The 17,635-nt window shown below is 32.5% G+C and overlaps 1 protein-coding gene across 5 annotated transcripts in view; it reads right to left on the reverse strand.

Moving 5' to 3' along the window:
- The window catches only part of LOC126763911 (protein anoxia up-regulated-like), a 50,318-nt gene extending 35,061 nt beyond the window's left edge, over positions 1–15,257 (reverse strand). For 2 of the 5 annotated variants that reach the window (XM_050481678.1, XM_050481676.1), the window contains exon 1: positions 14,990–15,255. In XM_050481678.1, the coding sequence (XP_050337635.1) occupies positions 14,990–15,064 (75 nt within the window). In that variant the 5' untranslated portion in view covers positions 15,065–15,255. Of the gene's footprint in view, positions 1–1,942; positions 2,665–3,089; positions 3,628–14,989 lie in introns of those variants that run through there. The other 3 variants (XM_050481680.1, XM_050481679.1, XM_050481677.1) reach the window with 3 other exon arrangements.
- Between the last annotated feature and the right edge of the window lie 2,378 nt (positions 15,258–17,635).

Genomic DNA, 17,635 nt, shown 5'->3' on the forward strand with positions numbered 1-17,635 from the left:
TTATATATGTATATATGAATGATCTGGAGGACGAGAAAAGTGTAAATCCGGGTGACTGTCTGCCTTCCCGTCCGTGCGAGCTGAAACTTGAATAAAAATTGAAATATCTTGATGAAACTTGGTATGCGGGTTCTATTAACCGAAAACATATAAAGAACCATAACTAAACACTAAATTAAGATATAAAACAGTAATTTGGCACAGAAGATCGCAGGGCACCTGTGGGCTAAATATTTTGAAAAAGTGGGTGTAACCCCGCCTTCTAATTAGTGTAACGTACATATTGCCTAAACCACTAAAGCTATAGCAAATAAATTTTCATAGCACAAATACTATGAGAACCCCTACCGACAATGTGAAAATCGATGAAATCGGAAAATAGCCTCACTCACTCCCCATATAACAGTACTGTACAGTAAAACTACTAAAAGCGCAATAAAATAATAGCTAAACACGCCCACTTTTTGGTGAAATCACATTCCTATATGTAAAAATGGAGGAACCCGGACTACAACCACGCCTACTTCCCACATGAAACAATTATAAATTAAATTTGATTCTTTCCTTTCCAGTACACAAATCAAGAAGTAATTAACATAGCGGGATAAAATTAGCAATAATAATTCGTATAAAGTATGCCACTTTATAACCACAAATTGTCCAAATCCAAACAAAACTGTTTAAGCCATTAGGTACCGCTTATGTGGACCCCAATATCTATAGTCCAAATCCAAACAAAACTGTTTAAGCCATTAGGTACCGCTTATGTGGACCCCAGTATCTATAGTTGATATTTGACGGTTTGATTAGGTCAATGTATGGGATCAACAATTGAAATTTAGAGAAAATGCTATCCTGACATTGGTATTTCTGTGTGACAAAAATGGGTTGAATCGAGTCAATACTTCCCAGAACCCCCATATACCTGATATAAAGAATTTCGAACTTTCAGATGACCTTATGGTGTATAGATCGGCCAATATAACTCAAGTATCTCACTGAAAACTACTTAACACGTTTCACTCATAAAATTATATTTTTGTATCTTACATAGATACAGTTGAGCGAAAGCTTGACCCAGTCCCCATTTAACTATTTCTAGGATTTTCAAACATCCGACTGACTTTGCTCTATATGTCTATAAAACCCAGGAAAATTTTTTTAGTATGTTGCATAATAATAGTTAATAGGTGAAATCGGGTCGATACTACCCCAACTGCCATATACTACGTGTAATGATTTTCGTTTTCCTAACAAATATTAGGCCGAATTTATCGGTTAGAGCATGAGTTATATATGGTATATGTATTTAAAAAATTGCTGACGTTTTACATCTTAAGGTATTTCCCTGGCTTTGATTCGTACAAGTTGAAAGATTATAAAATGTTCGGTTGCACCCGAACTTAGCCCTTTCTTGCACTAGTTTATAGTTACAGCCATTTTGCGGCTATGATGTTAGAGGCTCTGTCTTGTTAATTCGAAGGATATATGTTGTAGTCAAGGGATGTACGCAGGGATCAAAATAGCTGAACATGATGGAAAATGTTTGAATTCAAATGCGTAATCAGAACACCTCAATTTCTTAGTCCTCTTAGTACATCCGTCGCAAATCTCAGATTTGTTGAGTAGTTTTATAAGTTGTCAAATTTGTGTTATCATATGCATTTGGATATACATATGCAGTTTATGAATTAATTCAGTTTACTTATATGCCAATAGTTTGAATAAAGGACCAACTATTATAGGATATTATTAAACACATTATGCAGTTGGTATTCGCAATTTATACTTGTAAACACGCAGATTCATGAATATCGCATTAACGTCCTCCTAACTTTTATATTGTTCTTATGATTTTAATTTCCAACTTAAAATTAAAGAAAATTAATATTTTTTGTTAATATATAATATGGTTGATTTTATTTTTGTTTGGAAGATATCACAAGTACATATATATGGGGTATATTTAATAAAATTTTTTTATTGGAGTTGGGGTTATGTTTACATTAAAAATGTTATTTTTAAATTTTTTTTTTTTGGTGTTGTTAATAAATACATTTTTATTTTTAAATATAACTGATATTTTGAGATTTTATAAGTAATTTGGCTAAGTAAGTAAAAGTGCAATAATGAAGTATATGCATTAATAGTATAAAAAAAGACACACTCATGCAATTTTTTTTTCTGTATTTTATAAAATTCCATTGTAATATATTTTAGATGAGTGTGTTTTAGACAAATTTATTACTGAGTTTGGTTGTAAATGTAGTATATTAGTTAGAAATTAAAGTGCTGGGGTAAATTGAATATTTATCAATACTTAATTTTTTAAAAACCGAATCCCATTTAGACATGATATGAAAAATGTCGGTATCTGGTGCCACCAGGAAGATTACCAGAAGTTGTTGATGAATAACTGTAGCCACCTGGTCCAGCTCCTGTGGTGCTGGTCCTTTCGGTGCTGTAATTGTACGATCCTCCTGGACCAAAACGAGATGATGACTCAACAGTAGATGAGTACGTAGAGCGTTCAGGTCTTGCATAGGGATTATTAGAGTCGTATGAGTTCTTTTCAACGTTCGACTTGTAAGAGTATGAATAGTCATTAGAAGCTCTCTGACGATGAGTACCTGGCCTTTCAGTGCATAAGTCCAAACGTGGAGTCTGCGAATGTGGGTGGCAAATTCAAACAGATTAAATCTACTATTCCTTTTTAAACTATTTTCACTTACGTACATATTAGTTAAATACGTATAAAAATATATGTAGTATCAATGCATATGGAAACTATTATTTAAATATATTCAATATTTTACTGAAATAAAGTTCAACTAAATAATTTTTAATATATAGATTAAAACAGTTATTAACTAAGTTCATATCTGAGGATAAAAAAAGAAAATTGAAACATGTTTGATTTTCTAAATAAGCCAAAACTATACATTTTTTTATGTGTTACTGCCTTAGTTGCTAAGGTTAATTTATATTTTTAGTGCCTTGTCTTTATATTAAAATCGTTTTAACTAACTTTGCTTGAGATTTTTTTTTACGAAAATGGAAGTATTGATATTTAATTCAAAACAACCGCATATTTTTGAAAGCCTCTAAGGACTTATAAATTCGTATATTTTCTTTGATTGTACTTTTAAAATGTCAAAAAGTGAATTAAGTAGATACCGAATTATTCACAAAACTAATACAATATATCATTTCATTTTAATAGTAATATTTCGTGACTGTAGCACCAGAACGCTCATTTCGGAAAATCTCTCGCTTTATAGGCAAGCTTTCCGATACGGCACGATGTAATCGTGGCAACACTGTATCTAGACTGTCACGGGATGTCCGAGCTGCTGTATTTCCTCCAGCTTCGACGGTGTCAATGTGTTGACGAACCATATTTAAAATACGTTCTCTATTTTGATCTCTGGCCGGCACGTAAGGCTTAATAGGCTCATGTAATATGTGATAATTTGGCTTAATGGCAGCACGATTAATCGGGTCAAGTATGGAGCTTTTTCGCTGAGCTCGATCGGAGCGATAAGTCCCAAAAGCCGTAACGGGGTCCGAAACAAGCGAGGGTCGTGGAACATAAGGGCATTTCTCCCAGTCAATTGGCGTTTTGCTCTGCAAAGCCCACACAATGAATTTCAAAGTCAAAATAAATATTTTGTTTTGTATGTAGTATAAAAAATTAAAAAAAGTAATGAGAGGATGGGAACAACCACAAAATGTACTATATACAATGAAGCTTATTATCTTAACCAGTGCTTTAAGATCAAAACGTACCATAAAATGAGGAAACTTAGCTATGTTATGTTTATATTATTTTCCATGGGTTTTAGCAAACTATGAAACTAATAAATCGGTCGTATCTTGACAAGTTATGAGACGGAAATCAAATTAGCATTAAAATTCAAAAATTTGACGCTTGTACGCACCTATTCAAAACTTTAAAAATGTATGAATAATTAAATAAATAAACTGTTTTTCGGAATACACATACTGTATTTGTATACTTGATTATGTATATATAACGGTATAGTAACTATAAATATAAAATAAATTAAACTTTCTACCGCATATATTTTCACAAATTTTTTCAACTTAATATATACAGAGTAAAATATAAACTTTAAATATATACATATGTATATCGCTGAAACTTATTTTTTAAATCGGTCAACAGATGAAGCGCCTTATTTTCACCCCACATGCGTTACCGCACCTTTGGCCTTCCTGAACAGGAGGAATCATTATGCTGAAAATTCTTTCATTTGTTGTTGTGTTATTTCATTTACATTATTGACAGTATTCTAATTAAGCTAAGTGCTCTATATATAATATTTTTTAAGTTTTAAGTGTAACACACGGACAAAGTTTTCCTGTTAAAAATCATCCCACGTAGTGTATCTAAATTTTAGGATTACGAAAAGGTATGCGGGACCTCTGTCTGTTCATCCGTTCTGGGGATAGCTCAGGTAAAACGATACGCGAGTTTCTGGACACGATCTGTAGAAGTTGGTACTGCCGATGGTTTAATTCATATTATTTCCATGTCCCCCAAATGTGTACAGATATTAATACCAAATCGAAAACTTTATAGCTAGTCGTAAAACATTTCGTTCATCGAATAATTGACTGCTGAACAGTTCACACCTATTTCTTAATTCTCCTTATTTTCTTTCATTCGCTTCACTCTCAACGCTACAACAAACATTAACCCTTACCAGCAAATCAATTGTGTTTATCTACCACTCAGTGCCCCAATATGGTACTTAAGATTCTACAGCGGAATCTTAATGATTACTACAACAATTACAATGACGTTTGCTAAGAAATGAAAACCAGTTTTACAAAATAGCTCTTTAAGAAACTCATTAAGATATAGAATCCAACTCAACTGCTAAAAGGGGAGTTCCTTCATTAATTCAGAATTCACGGGAACATTTAAATCTCAACTAAATATACAACTCAAATATAATCACTCTGACAGTCACTGCTACCATTAAATCCAATGTTAAATTTACTTTAAATAACGCTTATATATCGCCAACAGAAAATCCAAATGAAATTGACCTACTAAATATCTTTAGTAATTAAAATCATTCTACTCTACTACTAGTCATTTGTGGTGCTCATTACACTTTAACAAAATCATTACCGATTTTGTACAAAATAACAATCTTATTGTACTTAATGATAAATTCCCGACACATTTTTTAACTCGTTCCACACAAACACATTGTTTTATGCATTTGAAATCCACCTCTTAACAATCCGATCACTTGGAAAGCTTTCGATGAACCACAAGGTAGCGATCAGCTCCCCATTTATATATCACCATTTGGACACAATTGGAGACAGAATATAAACTACCAATTAAGGTATAACCTTAAATAAGCTGCTTGGGCGTCCTACCAAAAATCATTGGAGAGACGATTAAACCCGAAGCAACCAATCTGCAGCATCAACAATACCAAGAAAAATATAACGAGCCGTCTATACCGCTCACCAAATCCAATTATCACCGACGCTCTACTTATGGAACGCACACTAACACAGCTTAGATTTTAAAAAGCTAATTTTTGGCAAATCTTGTAGTATAAAAAACTAATGTAATATTTAAAAGAGATGATAAAATTTCAAAATGCAACGCATTCAAATTTGCCAAAGGTATTAATTATCAAACTCCATCTGAAACTCTCTGGAGCAAGGTAAATATACTTCATGATCATTTCTCTCTAAAAAATGTTTAGGTAATCAAAAACTCCCATAATATCACCGTTTCATCACTTGATGAAATTATTACTCAAAAATAGTAACTTTAACAATGAATTCGTAAACAACAAAAGTAGTTACATTAATCCAGTCTTTACAATTTATAATATTATATAAATAAAGAAGCAAAGTAAATTGAACTACCGTTTTCAACACTTCAACTTAATGCCTGCCTACCCACTTTGAAAGGCAAAACACCAAGCCTAGACAATATCCATTACTGAAGAAAAACTATGCAAACTATATAATGTAATATTTAAAAAGAGCATAAGTCCTCAAGATTGGAAAATAAGTCTCATTATCGCCATCCCAAGATCCAATAAACCTACCGAGGGCTATCGCCAAATATCAATAATATCTACATATCTATTCTTCCAAAAGTAATGGAAACAAGTAAGGAAAGGCTGCAACCGAACATTTTGTACTCTGCAACTTGCAGGAATTAAAGCCAGGGAAATACCTTAAGGGGTAAACTGTCAACTAGAGTATCGAAATTCCAGCAATTTTATATATGCATACACCCCTATTCTGTGCACTTGACAAATTCAACATATTTCTAATTTGTCAAAATTTGAAATGAATTAAATATCTGATTGTGCATCTTTTTGTGAAAATGGAAGATAGTTTACTTTTGTTATTATTGTTAAACGAAGAGTAAAATTGTGAGAACAAGAATCGCGCGAGTCAAGGAATGTATTTCTTATAATAGTAACAAACGTCAAAACAACCTTTTGTTTCAGTAAACAGAATGCAGAAACAACTTTGAGTTGGAACAAATGAAATGCACTTTCACTACAACAAACAATCCTAAACAAACAAGTATAAAAACAACATTTAGCTTGAACACCACACAACCTTATCTTAAAACAAAGCAATTGTATTTAAGCAAGCAATATATATGTAAACAAACCTAAACAAATAATATAATCTGTATCTTAAGAAACTATCAACTAGTAATAAGTAAACATACTAGTTAGAATAAATAGAAGTAAGAACCATGCATTAAGTCAGTCTTAAGAGTATAAATAAAGAGTACACATTTCGGTGCAGCTCAAAATATATTCTTTTGACTCATTTTTACTTCATGTAAAAATTAACTCGCGCGGCATTTAAAATGTTTTCGCGACGATAACAATCCATTTTCTTTGAGCGAGAATACCTTTGTTCAAAATTTTCGAGTAACTCGTGAAATTTGCCGTCGCCTAATTGATGAACTAGCCCCACACGATAATCAGAAAAGTCACTAACTTTAACTGTAAGGGTTCTAGCATCTTTGAACTTCTTTGGACACAACATCATAATAAAAATATACTAATTTAAGCTAATTTATTTGAAATACATATATTCCAGATTTTTTAGAAATTTCTATTCCGATATAAAAGCTAGAAGAAAGTTCGTCTGGATTTTACCTTTTTTTGGCACAAACGGTCACTTCAGGAAAATATGTTCTTTGAATTTCATTAAAGTATCCTTGAAGGTTAACCGATATTTTCGGGTAAAATATAGGAGGTCCACACATTAAAATAAATTATAATTTATAAATACCGATAATTGAAGGAATTTTCAGCGGATTTTGCCATTTGCACTTAAGTATTTTCTCCTTCTCAAGTACATAAAGTGTTTCTCCGAAAAAAATTTCACTCAGTTTTTTTTTCAATTTTTCTACTATATTCATTGGATGTGCTTGATAAAGCCAAACAATAAGCACTCAAATCTTAAATCTATTTAAAACTAAACAAGCTCAAGAATGTGGTTGAGCTTTTATGAATGTTTTCATTACGCATGTACCATGGTGCACACGTGATTGTTCTAAACATTTTAGATTGAAACTTTTGTATTATATCAATGTTGGTTGCACAAGTCGTACCCTACAGTTGAATGCCATAGATCCAAATTGGTATTTTTAAGATTGCATTGTATAACAGGACTTTGTTGTCTAGACTAAGTTTAGAATTTTTGTTTAAAAGTCAATTTAAATCTGCCGCTCTTAACTTCATGCAAGTTATATGCTTGCTAGAGCTAAGTCATCCTCGAAAGTAGTTGTCAATACGTTAATATCTGTTGAAATGTCTGCTGTATATATTATGTACAGAGTTGGACCTTGCACCCTATCCTGAGGTAAAACAGACCTTATTACTCGTTCTTCTGATATGAAATCTGCTACTTTAACTGTAAATTTCTTGTTTCTTAAATATGACCCCAATGTCTTATGCAATTCGTAAGGTAAAACGTTTTTGATTTTCCATATAAGGTCTTCATGCCAGATCTTATCGAACGCCTGAGCTACATCTAGAAAAATAGCTGAACAGTACTCTCTGGACTCGAATGCTTTCCTGACTTCATTGGTAATTCTATTTACTTGCTCTACAGTGCCATGCTTAGCACGAAAACCGAATTGGTACGTTGGTATTATATTATTTTCGTGGAGGAAAGGAGTAATCTTTGATAGTAACACTTTTCTATAGAAAGACGGCTGTGTTAAGTCTTTCCCAGATTTATCTATCATGATGATCTGCGACTTTTTGCACGAAATTAGATAGTCTCCGAAACCAAGAATTGCATTAAAAAGCCAGGAGAGCACCACTATAGCAATATCTGGGAACCCAGTTATCATTTTTGGAGTAATATTATCGTGTCCTTATGCCTTTTTCGAATTTAGCTCTTTTATGATTCTAGTAATTTCGGAAGTAGAAGTCCTAATATACACATGTGACTCGTTAGCGCTATTGGGCAAAGTTGGCAGCTTAAAGATGTTCTTTGGGTAAGTAGGTTGAAATACCTTTTCTAGGAGATTTGCAAAGCAATTCGCCTTTTCCTCATGACTACGTGCCCAAATACCATTCAACTGTCTTAGAGGTATGTTGGAATCTACTGATGGCTTAAAAGACTTTTAGAGAGTTTTGCTTGCTAGAATTTGGACACAGTTTCTTTGTTATGCAGATTTCCGTTGAAGTAGAGTTGAAAGGGAGCGATTTAACTGCCATTCACGTCTAGCTCGCCTTTTCTCATTTACAAGTTTTTCTATTTCATTAATTATGATCTTTCTAAAACCAACTGGTTTATTGTTTCTTTTTGTTCCCAATACATCTGCATTAGTTATTACATCATTAAATTTTCGTATACTTTCATCAATGTCTCTTCCTGTATTTACTTTGCAATCAATATTGATGTGGCTGCTAATATATTTTCTATACTTCAACCAGTTAGTTTCATGAGATATTAGATAAACTTTTGGCTCAAATATCATGGGCTGTTCATATAACTTTATGAACGTTAATGATCAGATGATAAGTCTGTACTAATTCCCTGTCTGTAATTTTAAAACGATGTTGACAGTATATAGCCGTAAGGCTTAAGTAACCCCGATTTTTTAGGGATATTGTTGTAGCTTGTAACTGTGCTGTAGCATGAGCTTATAGAGCATAGTGGTTTAACCGATTTTTAACCAACATTAAAATTATTTTTATTTGTTAGATGAATTTCTGATATAAACACCGTTAGCTTTCCATAAACAGATATTTAGTACGCTCTTTTTCTACTTAATAAATTTTGCAGCATTTGAATTTGTGAATATTGGATATGTTTCATTTTTTTAAGTTGATTAAATTTTAAACACTGGCTGTGGTACTGTGTTTCTATTAAATATATTTACAACAGTTTTAATATCAAAACCGCATTCTTCCAATGCTTATTTGACTTCACTACGGCGGACTTTATACCCTTAATTACAACAACTAGGCCCTTAGAACTCTTCAGTTGATAGTTCTTGTTTTTATTCGACAAAAATATAACAATTTCCATAAAACTTTTTTCAGTGTAGGACTAAATTTTTATTTCGTCCATATTGCCTTTTTTAAAGGCACTATATGAAAATATATTCGAGGTGGCTTGACATTCACAACTGTGGTGGTACCGTTCGCATCGTCGTCCGAACCATTGCTTAGTAAGGCAAATCTGTTGCCATGTAACACTTCAGATTTATTCTTAATTAGTGTGCCGCCTTGAATGATTTTTTAAGATTGGCCACTGACTTTGAAGGACTTAATTTCCTTTTTATATAATAGTAGCGGTCAATGCCAGTTTGTACAGACGAGCCTTTTTTATTGGTGCATTCTCACCTGGGGTTATGTTTTTCTTCGCTGCCTCCGCGCTTTCTGGTACCTGCTTACTTGTTGGTGTGGTTACGTTTGCAGCTGGCAGTTGTTTAATTCCGTTCTCTGCAGCTTTTGCTGTCTGTAAGCTCTGCTTATGATGCCGCTCAGTTGGTCGCTGCGATGACTCATCCTTCTCACCGTTGACTTCTTTGTTGGCAGGAACTGAATTCGCACCTCGACAAAGCTAAAGTAGGCCTTGTTGGTGGGACTGCAGAGCGCTGATGTTTTTTGTTTCTTTTATTGTTTTTTTCGCACTTATTTGTTATTTTATTATGTTTATTGCTTGTAAAATGTTAAATATTTGGTGTTTCTATGTTTTGATTAACACTTTCGGCGTTATTGCCTAACGCTTGCACTTAATGCATTTTTTTCAATCTTTGTTTATTTTTTTTTTGTAAGTTTTTACGGAACGCATCAAGACACATCCGTATAGATTGAAAGCCGAAAGGTAAGCCGAATCCGAAAAAACCATGTCAAAGCAAATGGTTATATTGACAGTTTTCTTCGATTATCAAAGTGTAGTGCACTCCACATTCCTTTCGACCTTCCAAACTGTTAACAAGGAATACTATTTGAATAATAATTTATATAATAATGGTTTGTGTAGTTTGTACGAGGCTATTCGTAAAATAAGCCGGAATAAGAGTCGACAACTCTTGGTTTTTACACCACGATAATGTAGTACATTTGCATACTGCTATAATTTTTCGCGAGTTTTTCGCCAAATTTTCTACCAATATCGTGCCGCCATATGACCTGATTTAGCTCCGTGCGCCTTCTGGCTATTCAGCAAACTCAAACAACTGCACCGTGGAAAAGATTTTGAGATAATTGAAGACACTATGCCATGTTCATTTTTGTTCCCAGCTCCAATAAAGTTCTCAGATGCAAATATTAATATCTCTAGCGTATTTATTTGTTGATTTATGACACTTTTAACACGTTTAGTGTTATCCCCGATTTCATAAATTTTATAGTGTCGGTTTAAGTGCTTACATGGCATACTAATACATACAACCTCTTAGACGGGCAGAGCCATGCCCATATTTTTTAAATCTCTTGCCCACAGGTGTTTCTGGCTACATCAATTCTCTGTACCAAATAACAGTTTTGTATCTTAGCTTAGTGCTCAGTTATGGCGTTTTATACGTTTTCGATTAATGTCATTTTGTTGGCGTAGCCTTGTCCGAATACGTCCATCTACGTACTCGTCCTCATTTGCAAAGAACGCGTGTACCAAGTTTCATTAAAATACCTCAATTTTTACTCAGGTTATCGCTTGCACGGACGGACAGACAGGCAGTCAATATTCAACTCGTTATGTCATCCTGATCATTTATATACTATATATGTATATATAACTCCATACACACTTATCTCGATTAGTTTTCGGTTATGCAAGCAGCAGTGAACAAAACTATTGCACTCTGCAGCAACATGCTACAAAAGTATAAATAATGCATGATCGGGGTAAGTTACTTTTTTCGACCTTGAAGAGTCGATTCGGCGTCGTTTTCGAATCAAATTTGGTTCAGCAATGAGGTTCATTTCTGGCTCAATGCGTATGTAAACAAGCAAAATTGCCTCATTTCGGATGAAGCGCAATCTGAGAGAAGAAGAGCCGCCACTTAATCCAAAAAGAACAATGGTTTAGTGTGGTTTGTGGGTGAGCATGATAATCGAATATTTGATGCCTGAAATTGATGCTCGCAATCTCGGTGACATTTGGTTTCAACAAAACGACGCCATTTCCTACACATCGCATCAATCAATGGATTTATTGAGAGAACATTTCAGTGAGCAGATAATTACACAGTTTGGGTCGGTCGATTGGCCACCAAGATCGTATGATATCACAGTGATTCAGGCCTTGTAGCTAAACATCACTCGTGTCATTCGCCAGTTACCAGTCGAAATGCTCGAACGAGTCATCCAAAATTTAACTCAACGGATGAACCATCTGGGACGTAGCCGCGGGCAACATTTTAAAAGTTATAATCTTCGTGAAAAAATAGCAAAGAATGTTCTTTCGAATGACAATAAACATTCCTAATTAAATTTGACCGCGAAATGATATACATATGTATAATTAAACAAAGTTCTGGTAAAGTCAGTTATATTCATCAGATTAAAGTGCAATTGAACGAGTGTGTCGCCGCAAATGTGTAGTCTAAAGTGGATAATACTGTTTTGAGTGAGCACAATATTGATATTGGTTATGCCACAGTGAACATATTTTTTACTAATAATGCCGAAAATTTAAGAATCCAAGGGATTACACTTGAGGTTTAATTTTGAAAATGACTAATACAAAAATCTGTCAATAAAAAAGTAATGAACTTGTCATTTACAAATTTTTTTAACGGTTAATTTGTACAAATACTTAGAAATATGGAAATTTGTTGAGCTTATGGACAAAAATACCGAAATTTTATCCACTACGGACAAATAGTATGATCATAATACATATTTAAAATCTTATTAACAATTTTAAATATCGTAGTCTGTGCCAACCCAAACTCATATTTTTGTCATGGAAATATAAATCAAAACTAATGTCCATTTAATAATTATTTACCTTTACTTGAGCAATAACTGAATTGAATTGTTTTTATTTATCATAAAAAAAATTTCAGAGTTTTAATTATCGGTCAAATCTTCATTTTTAGGATTGACAAAATCAATGAAATTTCGACTGGAAAAAAAATGAATTTCTTAATTCCAAAAAAGTGTTTGGTTGATCTGAGGGCGTTATATATGTACATTTATACATACATAGTTACTTTGTATAAAGATGAAAAGTTTGTTGAGTTATTTCTATAGAAATATCCCGAAGGTAGACGATACAAGCTACAATTTGGAGACAGCAAATGTAACATTAATAGAAGTATTTCGAACATAAAGAAATGGTACAATCTATAATTCTCAGGAATATAATTTTGAGTAAAATTAAGTCTTCGAAACGTTTTGCTGCTCTTCAGTCATTTTTGTTTTATCCACTACGTACAAATATGATCATAATATTTAAAAATCTTTTTCATATGGATTTCACTGATCATGAAAGCTTCACTTTGGCTTCAACCTTTTTGTTATCATAATATGAATAAAATTTAACAATAATTCACCTTTGAGTGAGCAATAATTCAATTGAATTGTTTTTGTTTTCGTTTAAAAATTTTCAGCTGTTTAATTATCTATCAAATCTTTATATAAAATCAATAAAACTTCGACTGAAATTAATTGAAGTTCGTAAAACGTTCGTAAAAGAGGACTGATCTGAAGTTGTATTGCTTCAACATTAATTCAACTTACTGTAGTTGAAAACCTTAGTAAGAATATATATGTATGTATGTTGAGTGCGTATATTTATTAAAATAACGTTTTCCGTTTTCCCATAACGTTTAACGTTTTTTTTCAAGGGCCGCAGAACTTGACATTTGTCTCGGGTGGTAAATTGTATCTGGCCGGCCTTTCGTACATTCTTACATATGTATTATTTTGATAATACAAAAACATGTGTGTATAAATGATCTTTCATTTCCTTAAAGCTAAACAATACAAACATACATACATATATTGGCATGAGTGAGTATGTATAAATAGTCTTGTTGAATATTTACGTCACATGAGTAAGAAACAGTGAAGCTGTTTGTTTATATTTCTATGGAATTTGTAAGATATTTTTAAATTGTAAATTTATATGCGCGCGCATCTATTTTAATAATCGATAGGAACTCAGCCTCCAGCAAAACACTTTTGCAGATATGAAAATTTAAACTATTGCATTGTTCTTGCTTTTTTCTAGTGACTTACGCTGAAGAATACTTAAAAATTTTACATTTAACTTTTTTTTTGAAATCAATAGATTACTAATACATAGGTCTTTGTATGTACATATATCTTAGTAACAGGTTATTTTACTTCATGTAAAAAAGTTTATCTAACCCCTAAACGAATATAGTATATATAATTATTATATACTTACATACTAACATAAGTGTAAATGTGTCGTCATATAATATAAGAATGTAAGTAATAAGTTTTAGTTATACTACATAATACAGATAAAAACTTACCGAATTGTTTATGCATAAAAACAGACGTTAAACTATATGTATGTTAGTTCATATAGGTATGTTGATATATAATATACTACAATGCAATAATCGAGTGTTAATCAGATGATTGAGAAAATTTCTCGATTACCATACCCTTTGTATAATATAACGTATAATACAAATTATTTCAATAAATTTATAACATTTAAAGTCAAACAGTTATTATTCTATAATTTTAAGAATATACAATGTATGAAATGCTACACGTATACTATGTGTTGTCGTGTGGAAGTATGTGAATACGAGTACGTGATTAAAAAATTCATTCGGAAAACTTTCGAATATAATGATGTCCTAATTCAGAAATCTTGTTTTAAGTTTGACATGTTCCTTCTTACAATAAACCGAAATAAAACATAAGTACATGGATAATGAAATATAATTTATTGATGCGATATTCATAAATCACCATTTATATTAATTCACAATATTTTTGGTATTAGTAACCCTGGGATTTACGAAACTTGCGAAATGTAACTTTTTTCAAACTTGTTTCAATTCTCCTCTTGTCGTTCATCATTGAAAATTAAATCAAATAAATACATTTGGTTTCAATATTTATAAAATAGTCATATTTATACTTTTGAATGGCCTACAATTAAAGTTTATCAAAGGGCTCTACGATTAGAGTTTTATATTCGAAATAAAAATGTGCTTCCAAATATTTTCAAAATCGCTTATATATATTTTAATTAGTGAGAGCATGGTAATCATTAATATTCGTGTTGTGTAGCTTTGCACACGTTCCCATGCTTTATTTAAATAACTTTTGAATGGATTAGCACAAATATTTGAATGCACATACATACATATGTATTTTAAACGACGCGCATCATACTACATTTTAACTCACGAATTGAAAGCAGTTAAGGAATATAGACAGTATATAACTTCACAATTTATGTATAACTCTATTAATAATTGGAGAAAGCTTACCGATACAGCATATGAGCTAATGATAGGCCTGCTAGTATAGGTCCTACGGGTAGTAAATCCACTTTCGTAAACCATTTTTGTTCGGTACAAATTAACTTAATATTTGAATATTTTTACAAATTATATTATTGTTTGCACTATTTCCCAGTTTTTTTCGTTCGTCTCGGTGTCGTGTGTGTTCACTTAGCGCCCGTTCGACTTCTTCTGATTTCAGCAATAATTAATGTACATGAATTTGAATATTTTTACAGAATGTTTTTACTGCGAAAATTCAGTCACAATATGCACTCTCAGTGCTAAATTATTTTTGGAAACACCACCACCTAGAGATTTTATCGAGTATTAGGCTACCGTTGTATATTGTTATTCCATATAGTATACATACATATGTATGTATGTGCACACGTACATATGTATAAGGCCAAAATATCATGGACTACGTTGCTGACATCTACATGTACGTTAATACATAAATATATATATTAGGGTTTGTCATTCTGAGTCAACCTTTTTTTTCAACTGAAAAACAGGCTAACAACTTTCGAAGATGTGAAAAAGAAAGTCACTCAAAAAATGAGCTCTTAATATTAATATTGTACCTATGTACATACATGTTTGTTTATAAAAACATAAGCAGATACGTAAGTACATGCATGTTATAATATGTAATAAAGACTAGTAAGGGTGCACCAAAGTCTCTACAATAGAGTTCAAAATTTATGTATACTGTTTAAACCATAACGCCTCATTGTTAGAATAAACCAAATAGACATTGAGTCTGTTTTGAACACTTTGGAAACCAAAATTTAAAAAAAAACAGCATTTTGTATTATAATATTGAGTCTGTTATTATATTTGTGAAATTTTGCAAAGAGGTGTCCCCATACTGCTACTGGAAAGCTACTACCCTTATGGGTCTTTTTCAATTAAAGTTGTTCGTTTGAAGCGTAAACAACATATTTTGATACACTCACCACATGTTTGTATAAAGTATAATAGTTTTGTTCACCTAACAGTTGTTTGCATCACCTAAAACAAATCGATATTGATACATACATACATATGTATCCTATGTACTACTGTGATCAAATTGAAAGGTGAATTTTGTCCATTTCATCTCTTTCAAAGTAATCCCCTCTCACTATAATACACTTATGCCAACGAATTTTTCAGTCATCATAGCACTTGGAAAAATCCTTCGTCTTGTTGGCCATCAGAGCCTTCTTCGATTCAGCTTTTATATCCACAATCAAACCCAGTATGAGATGATGCATTATCGCACTTCTTTGTTCAATAAATTTAGACAGTAAAAATCGAATCTAATAAATATTTTGACGTGAAATTTAGCAGACAGGTTGGTACTACCAACTTACAAAAAAAAATTTACTGATTCTAAAAACAAGTGAAATATAAATTAAAAATTCACCTCAATTTGATCACAGTATTATAAATATATAAATAATAAGAAAGACTAGAGTGGTGGAAATCTGTCCGACTGTCCGTTCAGGCTGTAACTGAACAACGAATTAAGATATCTTGATGAAACTTGTTACACATGTTCTGTGACACTGTAATAAGTTTGGTATTATAAATGATAGAACTATTGAAACGCCCTCAAAAATTAAACATATTCCCATGTCATGCAACGCATGCATTACTGTCCTGTTTTGTCTAAGTATGCAACGCTTTGTATTGTATTCGTAAGCGCTATTGCGTTAGTTTGTGGAAAATATGAAATTCATGAATGCATGACAGCCCTATTAAATGCGCATTAGCTGTCCAAATTTACATGAGTTTTTTTTTTGCATGCATTACTGTGTATATACTTTACCACTTACTTTTCGCACCCACTCCGGAAAGAAAACTTTTAGAACGTAATGTTTAGTACAGTCTTTTGGTCGAAAAAATAGAGGTTACCTGGAAAGTTTTCCGGGAGTTTTGAAATTTGGCAATTTTATAGATTTTGGTATGCTCTTGCCAAATTTCAACTTTGCCACCTCGTATATTGAAAAAATTCCGCCCAAAAGCAGTTTTTTGATAATAACTCCTTTCCGGCTCATTTTACAGGAAAAACATATCCATACAAATTAAAAGTAGAGGAAATTTTCTACAATTTATGTCTTAATCTTTTCTTTCCTAAAATCAATAGTTTCGGCGTACGAGCACCGTAAAGTGTAATTCAATATAAGTTTCGGCAGAAATACTCATTTCCACACCACCATGAGGTAGAGATACCTTATTTTTATGCCATGGTCATTTCTTATATGCTAAATCTTGTCATTTATATTTGCAAGATATGTTTCATTTGAAGCAAAGAATGGCAGCTGAAGAATATGAACTATTTACAAGGAAAGGGTATTTCACAATTAGACGTTCTGACAAATTTTTGTGTGGTACGTGATCAGATATGACAATTGAGCAGTCGTTAATGAGGACGATGAAATGTCTTGGTGGGCTTAGTCATGGTCGAGGAGTCAAGGAAAGCGTGCTACAATATTTGGGACGAGGTTGAGACATTTTGCGATGTAGCTTTTTCCAATTCCGAGCAGCATGTCGAAATAAGAACTTCACGAGTTAAACGTGACAATGATGACGTCAAAAAATTGGTGGATTGGTTGTCCAATCATCCACCTTTTCCAGAATTGA

This window comes from Bactrocera neohumeralis, unplaced genomic scaffold, assembly GCF_024586455.1.
Source record: "Bactrocera neohumeralis isolate Rockhampton unplaced genomic scaffold, APGP_CSIRO_Bneo_wtdbg2-racon-allhic-juicebox.fasta_v2 cluster09, whole genome shotgun sequence".
Lineage (NCBI taxonomy): Eukaryota > Metazoa > Arthropoda > Insecta > Diptera > Tephritidae > Bactrocera > Bactrocera neohumeralis.